At 55.4% G+C, this 13,531-nt stretch overlaps 5 protein-coding genes across 5 annotated transcripts; 1 reads left to right on the top strand and 4 right to left on the bottom strand.

Annotated features, from left to right (window-relative positions):
- Positions 1-65: 65 nt before the first annotated feature.
- VDAG_10202 (unsaturated glucuronyl hydrolase) lies at positions 66-1,629 on the bottom strand (the record flags this gene model as incomplete). The annotated part of the gene is made up of 2 exons (XM_009659905.1): positions 66-1,304; positions 1,396-1,629. 2 exons carry the CDS (start codon positions 1,627-1,629, stop codon positions 66-68), a joined length of 1,473 nt encoding a protein of 490 aa, XP_009658200.1.
- Positions 1,630-2,058: 429 nt separating this feature from the next.
- Positions 2,059-3,679, bottom strand: VDAG_10201 (voltage-gated potassium channel subunit beta-1). Its single transcript, XM_009659904.1, has one exon. The coding sequence runs from the start codon at positions 3,611-3,613 to the stop codon at positions 2,561-2,563; it is 1,053 nt and encodes a 350-aa protein (XP_009658199.1). The 5' UTR covers positions 3,614-3,679; the 3' UTR covers positions 2,059-2,560.
- Positions 3,680-4,426: 747 nt separating this feature from the next.
- Positions 4,427-5,247, bottom strand: VDAG_10200 (uncharacterized protein). Its single transcript, XM_009659903.1, has 2 exons — positions 4,817-5,247; positions 4,427-4,756 (listed from the first exon to the last, which is right to left on the bottom strand). The coding sequence occupies exons 1-2, from the start codon at positions 5,196-5,198 to the stop codon at positions 4,620-4,622; spliced, it is 519 nt and encodes a 172-aa protein (XP_009658198.1). The 5' UTR covers positions 5,199-5,247; the 3' UTR covers positions 4,427-4,619.
- A 4,282-nt stretch (positions 5,248-9,529) lies between these two features.
- Positions 9,530-11,014, bottom strand: VDAG_10199 (uncharacterized protein; the record flags this gene model as incomplete). Its single annotated transcript, XM_009659902.1, has 1 exon — positions 9,530-11,014. One exon carries the CDS (start codon positions 11,012-11,014, stop codon positions 9,530-9,532), a length of 1,485 nt encoding a protein of 494 aa, XP_009658197.1.
- A 1,646-nt stretch (positions 11,015-12,660) lies between these two features.
- On the top strand, positions 12,661-13,513 carry VDAG_10198 (uncharacterized protein; the record flags this gene model as incomplete). Its single annotated transcript, XM_009659901.1, has 1 exon — positions 12,661-13,513. Exon 1 carries the CDS (start codon positions 13,247-13,249, stop codon positions 13,511-13,513), a length of 267 nt encoding a protein of 88 aa, XP_009658196.1. The 5' UTR covers positions 12,661-13,246.
- Between the last annotated feature and the right edge of the window lie 18 nt (positions 13,514-13,531).

Genomic DNA, 13,531 nt, shown 5'->3' with positions numbered 1-13,531 from the left:
AAACCCTCAGATGTAAAGGGCGTCTATTCGTCCATGACGACAACTGTACGGATATGATACCGCGCCTAGACTAAACCCATCTTCAAGAGCCTGTTTCCGAATTCGATTAGATAGTAATCCCCATAAACCAGTCCGTGGTCCCAGTAACGTTTATGGTCCTTCGCGTTGTGATTCGCCGTGGCATTTTTGAGGACGGCATCGAACCGCTTACCCGGCGCAACGTCAGCCACAGCAATGGCCTGCCCGTCATAGTTCAGCCGTACGAGCTCAGGAGCTAGCGAAAAGGCCAACGTATCCTCGACTATTGTAACGGCCATGTCAAGGAATCTCTTGCTCTCCACTACACTGCCCACGGAAGCCAGTGCCTGTGACAGTACAAGCATACCGTTGGCGGCAATGACGCCAGCAGAAGAGTCCCGCAAAGGATTCTTCTCGTTCTCTATCGGCGCGTCAAAGTCCCAGAGAGGAACGTAACGCCCCTTCGCTCCGCCACCGGGAACCGGCACCTCGACGAGCGCTGAAGAAGTCTCGAGCCTGAGGATGAAGTACTCGGCTAGGCCTACGGCGACGTGCAAGAAGTCCGGATTCTTCGTCCACATGAAGGACTGTGCGTAGCCCAGCACAGCCCATGCTTGTCCCCTGGCCCATGTAGACGTCGCGTGAAAGCCCTGGCCCGTTCGTCTCTCTTTCAGGTTGCCAGTCTTGGGGTCAAAGTTGACGACGTGAACAGTACTGAAAAGCTCCTTCCCTTCTGCTCCCTTCTCGGGTCGCAAGTTCGTTGCGATGAGAGTCTTGGCGTGCCTCGTGGCAGCGTGCCAGAGTCCGACATCACCAGTGTGTGATGCAACATAATATAGGAGGTCAAGATTGCACATGGAGTCGATGATGACGAGGAAGTCGTCTGTCTGACTCGTGATGTTGACCCCGTGCTGGGCCAGAACGTCCCACGAGCGGATGGCGCCGACAGTATTGCTGTATCGCGAGTACAGCGAGTGAGCCGCTGTCACGATGGACTTGAAGGCCTCTTTGTCGCGAGCCACCTCCCACCGCACTCGCATCGAGGGTTGAATCATGAATGACATGTCATGGGTATCGGTACGCAAGGCCATGGCGTGAATGGGCTCCGCCCACGCTGCACCGAGCGTCCAGAGCTCGTCCAGCAGACGCTCCTTCTCATGGGAACCAGGGAGCGCCTGTGGGTACTTCGTCAGGCGCTCAGCTATCGAGTAGACGCTCCCAGGGAAGAAGCCGCAGGTCCAGAAGTTGGCCTCCCGAAGAATGTACTTGCCAGCATCAGCGCCGGTCTGTGGCACATATTCAGGATATGCGGCAGGGGGGTCCTGTTCAGGTCAGAACGGGATACCATTACTTCGTTGTATCTCTCACATTATTGACCAGGCCCTCACGAGCTGTTCGCAGAATCTTGGCTGTGATGTTCTCATCATAGAGGGCTCGAAGACGGCTGGCCAGACTTCCCATCTTTTCTTTGCCATCGTGCAGAGGGTGGTCGCTATTGGATGTGCTCGTCTCGCTTTCAGTGTGAAGTTCCATCGTGCTGTCAGACTCGGCGTAGACGGCGTGGACGGCTGGGGCCGGTAGCGTGGCGGTGGCAATGGTGGCTGGACTCATGGTCAATCTTCCCTCCCGGCACAATGTTCAGAATGGTCAAATAGGCGCACTGGTGCTGTGGTCCTGGCTGACTACACAGCTTATATGCTCTCGGCATGGACGGCGATGCCATTCTCGGTGCTGCGCGGTCACTTTTGCGAGGGCAAAACGTAAGCAGATCACGGGCGATTGACACTCCGCGGCTCTCCCGGTGATCAAACAGGTGATTCGGGGCTCGGGCGATTAGGGAAGCCAGTTTTCACGCGGTTGTTGGCGTGGACGGCTTCGGCCGGCCGGCCGGGTCTTCGACCGCCCACCCGATGCACAGCGCCGTTCCAGACTGGGTCACCCCGTGCCGGTCCTGCTTGTCGCATTGGCCGTTGAGCCGTTGAATCCATGGTCTTCCGTTCATCTCTTCACCGGATTTCACGTCCCTAATCCCAGATAAAATTTGATATACCTATACACTTGGTTTCGTCTCTGTTGATGTTGCATACCTTTTGTTAGGATTCCTATTGCCCCTTGCAAGATCGGACTTTTACTGCAACTCGACGTGCCCTTGCTCACTGCTACATTTCTTATAATTTTCCAAGGTTTGGGAATCGGGAGCTGCTGGGTGTTGACCACTGGAGAACCTCAAATCGGTAAAATGTATGACAGGAAAGTAGCACAAGTGAAAATGTCACAAGGTGGCGATCAAAGAGTACTACCACAACCAATGTGTACATCAGGAGCCTATGACTCTCCCATTCCTCAGGCATTTGAAGGCGCATTGTTGCTGAGCTTTTGTCTAATTGATAACGAGAATGCATCATCTTCTCCAGAGCGCAAATCTGCAGCCTCCAGCTGCTTGAGTGTTGACTCGGGCTCCTCCACGCTGGCTAACAGTTGGCAGTCCCTCGCAACGGGGTACGAGTACGCTCTTCTTTCCCATCGTCGATAATCAGAGGCATTACCGCACACGACCGAAAGCGTTGGGCTTCGCCGGCGCATTGTCGAGAATGGCATGAATCTCCTCGATGATTTCCGGAGTGATCTTTTCCGCTAGTTTGACGGCCTTGACATTGTCGTTGATCTGCTCAACCTTTGTCGCGCCCAAGATGATGGTGCTCACGTTAGGGTTCTTGAGACACCATGCCAGCGACAGCTGTGCCACGTTTCCGCCCAAGCGCTCGGCAATCTTTGTGAGCTTTCTGACCTTCTCGATCTTGGCTTTGCCCTCGTCGCTTTGCAGGCCCTTGATGGTGTCGGAAAAGAAGTCCTTGTTGGTGGCGAGGCGCGAGTCTTCAGGAATGCCATCATTGTACTTGCCAGTCAGAAGCCCGGAAGCCAGAGGCGACCAGATGGTTGTGCCGTACTGGAACTTCTCGAAGAGCGGCGCATACTCCACCTCAAATCGCTCGCGGTGGAACGCGTTGTACTGGGGCTGCTCAACGACGGGAGCGATAAGGTTGTACCTCTCGGCGATTTGTGTGGCCTCGGTGATCTGACTGGCACTCCATTCAGAGGTTCCCCAGTAGTAGGCAAGGTTGAGATTGCGGATAACCTGAGTAAATCCCTCAACAATCTCCTTCATGGGCGTCGCATAATCAGGGCGGTGGGCGAAGACGACGTCGACATATGGCTGGTCAAGACGCTGGAGTGAGCTCTTGAGGCCCTCGACGATGTGCTTCCAGTTCAGGCCGCGAGTGTTCGGTTCCTTGCGTCCGGTGCCGAAGAAGACCTTGGTGGTGAGGACGTATTCGTCCCGGGGCCAATCAAGCTCCTTCAGAGCCTTTCCCATCTCCAGCTCGCATTCTCCATTGGCGTAGATTTCGGCCGTATCAAATGTGTTGATGCCATGGTCCCAGGCAGCCTGCATGCACTCCTTCACAATGCTGCCCTTTTGCGTCCCGCCGTAGGTCAACCATCCTCCAAGGGACAGCACGCTGACCTTGAGACCTGTAGGGCCGAGGTGGCGGAACTGCATGTCCTTGGGGTCGTATGCGGATCGAACGACAGGCATTTTGGCTGTTTGCTGTTGTAGTGGCGGTGGGAAATGATGTGTAGACTACAGAGTGCGACACGCCCTGTTCAGCAAAGCGAGCCCGGCCAGCCTTTTATTCATCTACTTCTCCTCTCGATGTCATGACCACGACGCCCATCGACCGACTGAGGGTATCCACTAGTACCCTGGTGGCAGGAAGCTTGACCTCATTGAACTCGCTGGCTGCCCCTCCTGGTCATCGTCATTGGATTGATCTGTATTATAAATCCATGTGTGGGGATGTTTAGCGTGGCCACGGAGGGCTCGGTTCGTTAAGTCCGGCGTCATCTCGCTCTTGTCGGCGATCGATTGAAAAGTCCAATGGGGTGATGTCTCCAAGTCAAACCAAAGGCACTACTTGATCCGAGTTCGGAATTTCAATTGACATCCAGGTTCCATGCACGTGCCGCAGACCAAATAGACACCGCGCCAGCTGCTCTTGTGCCGTCGTGTTGTGAAGGTCTAGACGCACCAAAGTAAGCGGCAACCTAGGTCCTCAAGACGTTAACATACACTGCGATGGTGTTACGATGGGTTCACCAGGCACGTAGAACGTCAAACCAATGAATGTTCCAGGCTGCTAGTTGTATCAAAGTCACTCTGTGCAACACAGTCCATGCCGTCGTCGAATTGCCACCTCGAAGTAGGCTTGGATTTGGCTGATTTTTTGGTTCATGAGCGGGCAGTCTGGTCGGCGTTGAAGTACAGTCTCTGTCTGACATGTGCCCATCATACTGACGGTCGCAGACCCCGTTCCACCAACGTGCGAGGCGTTGAGACATGGCGACGACACGCATCAAACGGGGATGGAATTCATGATGCATGCCTATGATGACCGTACCATGGCGCTATGTTTGAGATGCGATGCAAAAATAATGTCAAGGGTATCGATCTGTGGGATTAAACAAATTTGACGCCGAACACCCGCTCCCTCTGGCAAAATAGCATCTGAAAATCCGTAGGACAAAGCCTGAGCCGTGGCAAATTAGTGCTTCCAAAACTTCCACTTGAGCCCCTTCTGGCTGTCCTCGCCCCGAGCAAGATAGCGCTCCAGAACCTTCCAACCCTCGTCGGGCAGGGTTTCGATACAGTCGTTGAGGTGATCTATGCATGCTCGAGAAGCTGTCACAGGTTAGTATGGCGTCCGACAACATCGGAGCATGAAAACTGAGGCCCACGTACGGATCATATCAACAGCACCGTCCGACTCGGCAGCAATGAGCATGCGTGTGGACTTGTAGCAGTGATAGCGCTGCTGAAGTTCCAGCATGGCCTCCCACAGCCCTCGTATGTCGATGGATTCGTCCGAAGAACAACGACGGGCATGGAGCACCGACGGTCGGCGGATGTGTAGCGACGTCTGCGCGTGTTCCGCTGCGGCGTCGAGTGTGGCCGGCGTGGGTACATGATCGAAGTGGACGGCCGACGTGGTCTCGATGATGTGCTTCTCCGAGCAAGGGGTGATGAGATCCTCGGGCTCACTGTCACTGGTGTCGTACCATGACTTGGGTGAGATGCTCAGACGACTGAGGCGGGCTTGCTGGCGATGGGCCATGGAAGGCATCTTCTATTGTGGCGAACGATCCGAAATTCTTCCGTTCGGCTTTGGGGATGCAGAAGTGAGGAGCTGGATCACGTCGGGGGCGGAGGGTCAAACGACACCATATATGTTGGTTGGCACTGGGGCCGGGTAAAACAGACTTTTGGCCGACGGTCTAGGTTCATCCCTCCGAGGGTGCGCCAGCAATGAATGCTGCAGAACAGGGTGATCCTTACTGATGGGGCTCGGTGTGTCAGTGCTGCTCAAGCGAAGGCTTATTGGTGGCGGCGTACTGACGTGTCGCGACCATGCTGTCAGGAAGCCCTTGGAGGGCATGACGAGAAAAAGCAAGACCAGAACGGGCGTCATGGCGCAGCGAAAGTGGGAGGGCCCATGCTCGGGTGGCATGAATGCCGGCAGATGGAGTGCGTACGGCGGCAGGGCGGGAACCGGGAGGACGCGATAGGCCGGGGGTCTGGTAAGTGGTGGCGCTTGGGTCAGAGGATCACTGGCGGCGGGCGTGACATCAAGGTAGGGTGCAGCGAGTGAGACATCAATACCAGTGTCGCTAGAGGTGAGAAACGGATGCTTCGGAAGGTGAGAACACCGGTCGTCAGACGCCCGGGCTGGAAGGTGGACGTTATGGGAAGACCGGAGACTGTAGAGTCCATCTACCTTCATCCTGCGGCATTACAAGAAGGTGATGCTCGAATGCAAATATCTCGGCCAAGACGCGTCCTCGCCGAAGCCACGGCGCACAGCTGGGCACCCTTCGTTGAGATGCTTGCGAAGATCGTCCTCGTCAGCTTGCGCAAGACGAATGAGGCGTGGTTAGTGTGGCCCCGATTTTCTGCATCACGGTGGAGAGTGTGGGTAGCCATGAGTTCTAGATGATAATTAAATTTGAAAAGCCTCGATGTTTGATTTCTTTTCTCCCTTGCTCTGCTAAAGTTGGGTCTTTCTCAAGTATTTTTCCCATAGGGCTGTCGGACCGGGCTTGGGAAAGCAGCATGGATGTTCTTCAAGCTACTAACTAAGAATACCGAAGCCTAAGACCCGAGGCAGCTCATGTATAGCCACAAATGCCTGATGCCGCCAGCTTTCAAGCATCGGAGATGATCTCGCCTGTTTCTTCGCTTCACGTTACAGGCTGGTATTTGCCCAACGACACTGGACAATGTGAGGGGTGGAGCGGCCTGGATTTTAAACTTGTCTCAGGGGTACGACGACTGCCGTATGTAGCATAATCACGACCGTTTGTGTTTTATAAGTGGACTGTCGATGCCATGCGTGCACGAGACAGAAGACTTGGAAATTTCATGCCCAACGCAGGGTAGGCTGAGTCGGGCATTCGTGATTTAAAGCCTTCCCAAGCATCGCGTGCTGGATCATGCACATGGTGTTTCTGTCGTCACGACACGGCAGGCATTGTTTCGCCGGTCATTGGCAGTCAACAAAGTGACGACCTTTGGCTCAAGACAGCTGTCAGGGAGCCGGTCCAGTTTATGGTGCCTTATTAGGAACATGATGTGTCCTTGGTGCGGGGCGAGTGCATTTTCTTGATCGCTACCTACTCCAGCGCGCTCCTGTAAAGCTATGCGCGAAGCATCAACAGTAGCTGCAGCAGGAGAAGATCTTACTTTCCCACATTTTGCGCTAATTTTGTCCTTTTGAGCGACCAACCGGAGTGATACGCTGAACGCCTGGTCGATGGCAGTAAACAAAGCGGTTGGGCAACAGCTGGAATGCTCTCTGAGGCCCACATTCATGACGAGTTAGGGTATCCTCCAGACAGCATGCAGCGATGTCTGCTGTGGCTATGCTTGTGAGAGCTTGTGCGGGCGCCGCGTTCTGAGGCGGATGCGCTGCTCTGCCACGCACTTCGCCCCAGCATTCGTTCAGGGTGACGCCATCACCCTTGAGTTTGTCCCGCATCGACTTGGGGCTCATTGGAGACTCACTAATAAGCACTTCGCCAACCTCATTGACGCTGTGGAAAAGGCTTACCTCCAATGTGTTCTCAATCGACAAAGGTTACGAATCTACCCGCCATCTCTTCATGGTTGGTTGCGCCTGGCCCGCGCTACGGCACCTGTGGCATTGTACATCGTTGCTGAATGGCTTGCGGAGCATTTCCTCGTTGGCGAGGTTTCATGCGCATCTCAACGCCGGGAATGCTGGCATGCTACTGCAGACTTTTCAAAACACGAGCCATGCATCAGACAAGCTCGATGGCCATGAAGGGCCGGCGCGACGAGACTTTACCGAAAGGCAGGCTACCTTCCTTTGTACGCCCACCAAGCTCGAGCGTCGTGGATAACCTTGCCTTCCCGTTGATAGCCCTACCCACGCTTCTTTGATTGAAACCCCTTTTTTTGCAGGCGGTAATGCTAGCTACGTTTACCGTTGCCGACCAGGATCATCATGTTGAGGACGCTGTCTTGTGTCTCACGCTTAACGGTCGCCGGTTCGCCAGATGTCATGTCTCGAAGCTGTCACAAGCTGCCGCGCTCAGGCTCGCGGAAGGCGTTGAATCTCGGTCAGTTGGACGAATGGCTAAACAGAAAGACCACCAGGAGAAGATCAGTCTTGCTACAACCTCCTCTACAAGGTTGGCAAGAGAGTAGAGCCAAGCCCTGCCTCCACGAACCTGGACTCGTCTAATGAAAAAAGGAAAAAAAAAACTCATCAGTCTTAGAAACGAAGGCAATGAGAAGAAGAGGAGACGTGACAGATGTGGATCTTCCCCCTTAGCAAGATGGTCTTGACGATGAGAGACGCGGGTGAATGACGGCAGATGAGGCCAACATCCAGACTTTTGGAAGTCGCCGCCCATCAGCAATCTGCAGCCGAGCATCAATGGGCAGGAGGAGGATGCAGTCCACCGCTCTACAAGGCCCCCTCTCACTTCCAACCAACCAACCAACCAACCTACCAACCCCCCCCCCCCCCCCCAAAAAAAAAGAAGAAAAAAAGAAGAAGAAGAAGAAGGCCACTCGGGTGGCTTGAGGGATCCCCCCCATATCTACTCACGAGACCTCACGATACAGAGAGATCATAATCACCATATATGCCACTATGAACGCAGCCCCTCATGGGTTTCAAACTGTAGCTGTACAGCCAGTTTAAAGTCATCATGAACAGATACGGGCCCATGAGCAGCATTGCCACAATCTTGGTTCTGCTTGTGTTCAAGACCTATCACTATTGATAAGGGAAGATTTACCACGGGTGTCGTGTGGTGGCCAATGATGGATGCGCAAACGTCGTTTATGCACAGGCAACACAGCCGTCACTGGACAATGCCAGAACAGTTGAATGAACATAGTGAGGAGGTCTTCTGCAGGTGACATTCGCAGTCAACTATAATGATCCGGAGTACATCTAAAATCTGGGCCCTCCGCAGCTATTCCATATACCCTCCCGTTGTCTCAAGACCTCAACTAGCCCTTGAGCCCTCTGTTCCTTGGCCCTGCAGGTGCCTTCTAACAGGCGATTATGTATGCCGTCGAAGCAAGTTGGGAATTCGCGTGGGTACGTTGATGGGACATGCGGAACAAAAAAGCCGTGCAAGTCGCATCGATGGGAACATACCACAATGCTGGGCCGATGTCATCATCTACACCCACGACGTGGTGCGGCCCTGCCTACACTGTGGACACAGTCGCGCCCAATCACGAATGCCACGAATTGACGTCATAGGGCTGAGCGGCCGGATCCCGCCATGCACATGTCCCACTTGCTTGCACTTTGTCGCATGGCAGTCTGCTGTCACCTCGCCCTTCGTGCAGCCGCTGATCCTCCTTCAGGCCAGCCGGCAAAGGACAACTCCGAAGGGCAATCGTGATGGGCAGCACGGGGGCGAACACGACCCTGGAGACAACTCGAGGCACAAAACTCCGCCAGAGAAGAGGAGTTTCAACATGCTCCAGCGGTCACGTCACAAAATGTTATGATCAATAGAGAAGCCCTAGCCCAAGGACGCTCTCGATTCTGGTGCTTTTTATTCATATGGTAGCGCAAGACTGCTGTAATGCTTTTGCCTGGCCCGAAAGATCAAATCGCATTTGAGAAACCGGGTTGCCTTTTGGGATGCGGGGTTTGCCAAGTGTCACCGTAAGCCTCGGCCTACCAAGCCGCTCAAGGACGTGGCGTCTTGCCCTCGTTGGCCGATGCCTTCCGAGCCTGAAGGAAGCAACACGTGTAAGCACGGCGCTACATTTCTGGCTAGCGATGGCGAATCTGGTCCGGCACCGCCTACAGCTTCCCATGGAATACTGCCTATCAGATACCCTGATATACCCGGTCTTGGATGGCATTTGAAGCGGACCATCCCGACATCAGCTTCCTCGTGCTCACCTGTTCAGCTCTCCCTCGCCGATCAGAGCGACCTCTGATTTCTGGTGTCTGAACACTTCCAAGTGCATCCGCCCCTTGATCAGCGTCCACACCCACATCACGTCAAATAGCAGAATGTCGACGAAAGAAAATACAAGGCATCCCCCAAACACCAGCGAGTGATACGTCCATGCCCTATCCTCGTTCAAATCGGCCACCTGGCAAACAATAGCCCACGGCAGCACGTACAGCAGATTGCTCGCAAGGCTCTGCCATAGATACCATCTCGGGCGCGTGGCAAGCAGCACAGTCGCAAGCTGCGTCGAAGCGGCGTAGAAGATGTAACACCAGTCTATGGAACGCCACATCATAGCCGTCACATCAGCAACTTCGTCGGAACCGCTGAGGTAGCGGGCGAAAGAGCGTGCAGCATAGAAGGTGAGGAATATACAGAAAGGGACCTCAATGACGAGCGCGACGCACAGGGAGAAGACCGCCGGGCGGAGTACGGGGCGGAGGGAGCTGAACGGGACGCGCGGGCGGAGGGTCTCTACACCGAGAGCGCGGCGGAGGTTGCCCCAGGCGTGGCTTGTGAACGTAAGGGAGGTTTGCTCGAGGGCAAGGACGGGGACCATAACGAGACCCCAGCGGATGGTGTTGAAGACGCCCCATGCTGTGGCGTACGTTGTGCCGAGGGCGACGATGGTCATGACGAGCCAGAGATAGAGAGTGTTGCGCACGGCAGATTCAGCCATGGTGATGAGGCCTGGACGGAGAAGGACGAGCAGAGCGGCCAGGGATGGGCGGGTGGACGGGGACTCGGCGTCCTCTGCGTGACGGTTCTTGCGGGAACTGCGCCAGACAAAGTAAAGCAGGCCGACGAACGCCGAAACCAGGTTGCAGGCGAGCTGTATACCAGCCTGCAGGTTCACGGTAGGCTCGTTTTTGCCAACGTGAAAAGTCGAGATGAGGAGCAGGTCAAGGATGATATTTATGGCAAACTTGGCTGAGCTGATGATCAGTGGCACATCGGGCTTATCGAGGGCCCTTGTAGCGTAAGCAACTGCCGTCTCGACGGTGCTGCTCAGCGCACTAAACCCGCTGATTCGGACGTAGGCGAGGCTAACGTCCCTAACTTCGACAGGAACGAAGCCTTTAGCGAATGCTGGCGCTGCGGAGACGAAAGCGATACTCATAATAAAACCGAGGATGGTCTGTGTCAGAATCAGTGTGTGTGAGAGCTGCAACCTCTGAGACAGGCTTCTTGACGCTTTGTCGCCGATGATGACCCAGGCGGCACGCGGAAGGCCTTCGTTGAGAATCTCGACAATGACGCCAATGTAGGTGTAGACATCGGTAGTGACGACCAGGGAGGCGTCAATGTTGGCGACCCAGAACTTGGAAAGCGTGCCATAAAGAGCCGGTAGGATGAAAGAGGCGAGGTTGAATAGAAGGGCACCGATGTAGGTGGTTCTGCGAAGCGGGGCCCTGAGACGAGGCATGGTATCGACAGGCCGAGTTGCGCGAGGCCTGCTCTTCGTGGTCCAGCCTGCGACATGCTCAGGATCTAAGTATGGCACTGTCGGCTTTTCGGGCTCTGATGACGTAAACTCTGAGGAAGTGTGCCTGCGGCTGCCGGCAGATACAATTTCAAGCGGCGGCACGTCTTCCTTTGGGAGCTCTTTTGGGAGTCGCCTGGCACCTTGCAAACAGAACAGCAACTACAGGCTGACGTACAGTCATGAACTCCTGTCTCTTCCTCTTTGTATTTTACCACTCTCTCTTTGGGGAAGAAAAGTACTTTCAGGCACATAAACTTACTTCAACAGACCCAAAAACCTAGAATAGTTCCATTTACCATGTGGAGGCGCCTCACGCAGACAGACTAGGGTCTTTTTCGGTCCCTTTGAGTAGATGACCAGATAACGGAGTGTCCAAAGTACCCCAGTCCAGACATATAGGAGCGGCTGAGAGACCAGAGACCGCTGGCTATGCTGTTGTCAGCCGAGGACCGACGACCAGATCGGGACAGAAGCGTAAGCCTTCGCATTCAATGGTTGCTGGAGACTGATTGACGGCGGCAGGCCTTATTAATTGCCAGGCTGACTTGTATCGGTTCAATCTCCCGGCGGCAGAAATGAAAACTTGGTGAGAGCGACCGCAGCTCGTCCGAAAAGCCACGTCCACGTGTGACATGCTGCGCGATCGTGAGGACGGCACGACGGGTCATCGGACGGCGCGCGGAGGCTAAGCATGTACACTTTGCCCGCACATGTGATTCTCCGCGGAAAGAGGCGGGCGGCCTGCAAAAGATCACACCTTGTTGCCCTCGTGCGCTGTATCCTATTTACAGGTGTTCCCGTGTTGGGCCTTTTTCAACAAGCACATCTTGCCCGTGTCAGAGGATCATGTATCTGGCGGACGGGGGATCAAATGGCCAACAGTGTAACACTGCCTGAATCATTTCGTACGTGCGGTGGAGGGCCACAGTCGCGCGTCATTATTCGGGCGATTGGACCCTGATCTTCCACACCCAGGGGGCGAGTGCGGCTTGGGGCCAAGACCCCAAGCAGCCCCGCCAAGCCCGCACTGAGACGTGCCTTTGACGAGTCCATCACGACATGGAAGCGCAAATTCGCCTCCCAAGGCGACTCGAGTCATCGAGAGACGCTAGGAGGCGGCGGCCCCTCGAGTGCCAGTGTCGAGGATCCCTCCTCGTGTCTGACCGCTCTTCCAGATGAGTAGCCGTCACTCTGACTAGACATGGCTGCACGGGTTACGAGCGTCTGAGCTGAGACGAGACAGGTGACCTCGACGTATTGTACCCGGCGCCGTCTCTCGCTTGAAAAGCAAAAGAACAGGTACCTGTACGAAGGTACCTAGGCAGGCACCTGGGTGGGAGGGCTCGACTCAGCACCCCGCCAGCCAAGACCGATAACCCGCCGCCTGCCCAGTGCCCAGCATCTCAGCGCCCCAGTACCCCAGCGGCCCAGCGCGCAAGGTAGGTGCCTACCGACCCCACCACAGCCTGCTTGGCCCAGTCTGCCTGCCCTGCAACCCCGGACCCGAGAAGCCCCGCAAAAAGCGCATTAAGTGCATGTTCCTCCTCATAATAAGCCTGCCTGCCTGCCCGCAGCCTCCCGCGTGCGTCCCTGCCTTGGTCGTCCGCCTTCTGCATTCAGGCTCATCCCGCACCGCACTGCTTTCTATCAGTCCAGCACATCGAAATCGCCATATCCCACCTGCCTCTTTGCATCCTACCCATGTCCCCGTGAGCCAGCGTCCATTCGATCTACCTTACCTACAACTATCCCGCATCCCCCTTATTTGTCGACGAATCTCTCGCAAACTGCTTTCTCTGTACCTCTCGACGTCCCTGGCCCCCCAGGTACGACCCTCATCGACTCGCCCGGTCTAGCCCTCGACTCCAACAAAGGACCGCCTCAGCAGTTCTCAGCTCCCCCAACACCAGACCACTCCAGACCACACACAAAACCTTGAAGTCTCCCAGCCTTCCTCTCGACCTTTCAGCCGAACCCTCGCCATACCTTCCCTTCGTTGCGGGAAACGAATCGACACGACGACCATACCGCCTGGCCTGGCCGACGAGCACAGCCTCCGTGTTGGATTACACGCGTTCCAGTCCGTCGCTCTAGACTACAAGAACGCAGCTCCATCCTCACTGCCCGCTTACGACCTCTCCCGCCCATCGCAGACGATAAAAACCACCCAATATGGCGCCTGGGTCCTCAGATCACCAGTCCTACTACCGCAGTAGCGGCCACACCGCCGCCGCAACACGACCTTTCGGCGCCGACCCCGACACGTGGATCCAAGTCACCGAGATTGATGACGACGACCTGCAGTTTGGCGGCAAGTCTTTGAGCGAGTGGTACGAGGAGGAGCGTCGCCGTCAGAGCCACGGTTGCTCGTCTGACGAAGAGGAACGTGGTCGACAGAGGGTAAGTTGCCAGTCACGCTCTATGCGCCTCGACGTGTAGTGCGACAGACGACTAAGT

This window comes from Verticillium dahliae, genomic scaffold, assembly GCF_000150675.1.
Source record: "Verticillium dahliae VdLs.17 supercont1.33 genomic scaffold, whole genome shotgun sequence".
In the NCBI taxonomy this organism is placed as follows: domain Eukaryota; kingdom Fungi; phylum Ascomycota; class Sordariomycetes; order Glomerellales; family Plectosphaerellaceae; genus Verticillium; species Verticillium dahliae.
This window is presented reverse-complemented; position numbering and strand designations above follow the sequence as displayed.

Coding starts and splice junctions, on each gene's coding strand:
- VDAG_10200 (XM_009659903.1), bottom strand. CDS start 5,198: ATGCCTTCCATGGCCCATCGCCAGCAAGCCCGCCTCAGTCGTCTGAGC. Junction 4,757..4,816: donor CGGTGCTGTTGATATGATCC/GTACGTGGGCCT, acceptor AACCTGTGACAG/CTTCTCGAGCATGCATAGAT.
- VDAG_10201 (XM_009659904.1), bottom strand. CDS start 3,613: ATGCCTGTCGTTCGATCCGCATACGACCCCAAGGACATGCAGTTCCGC.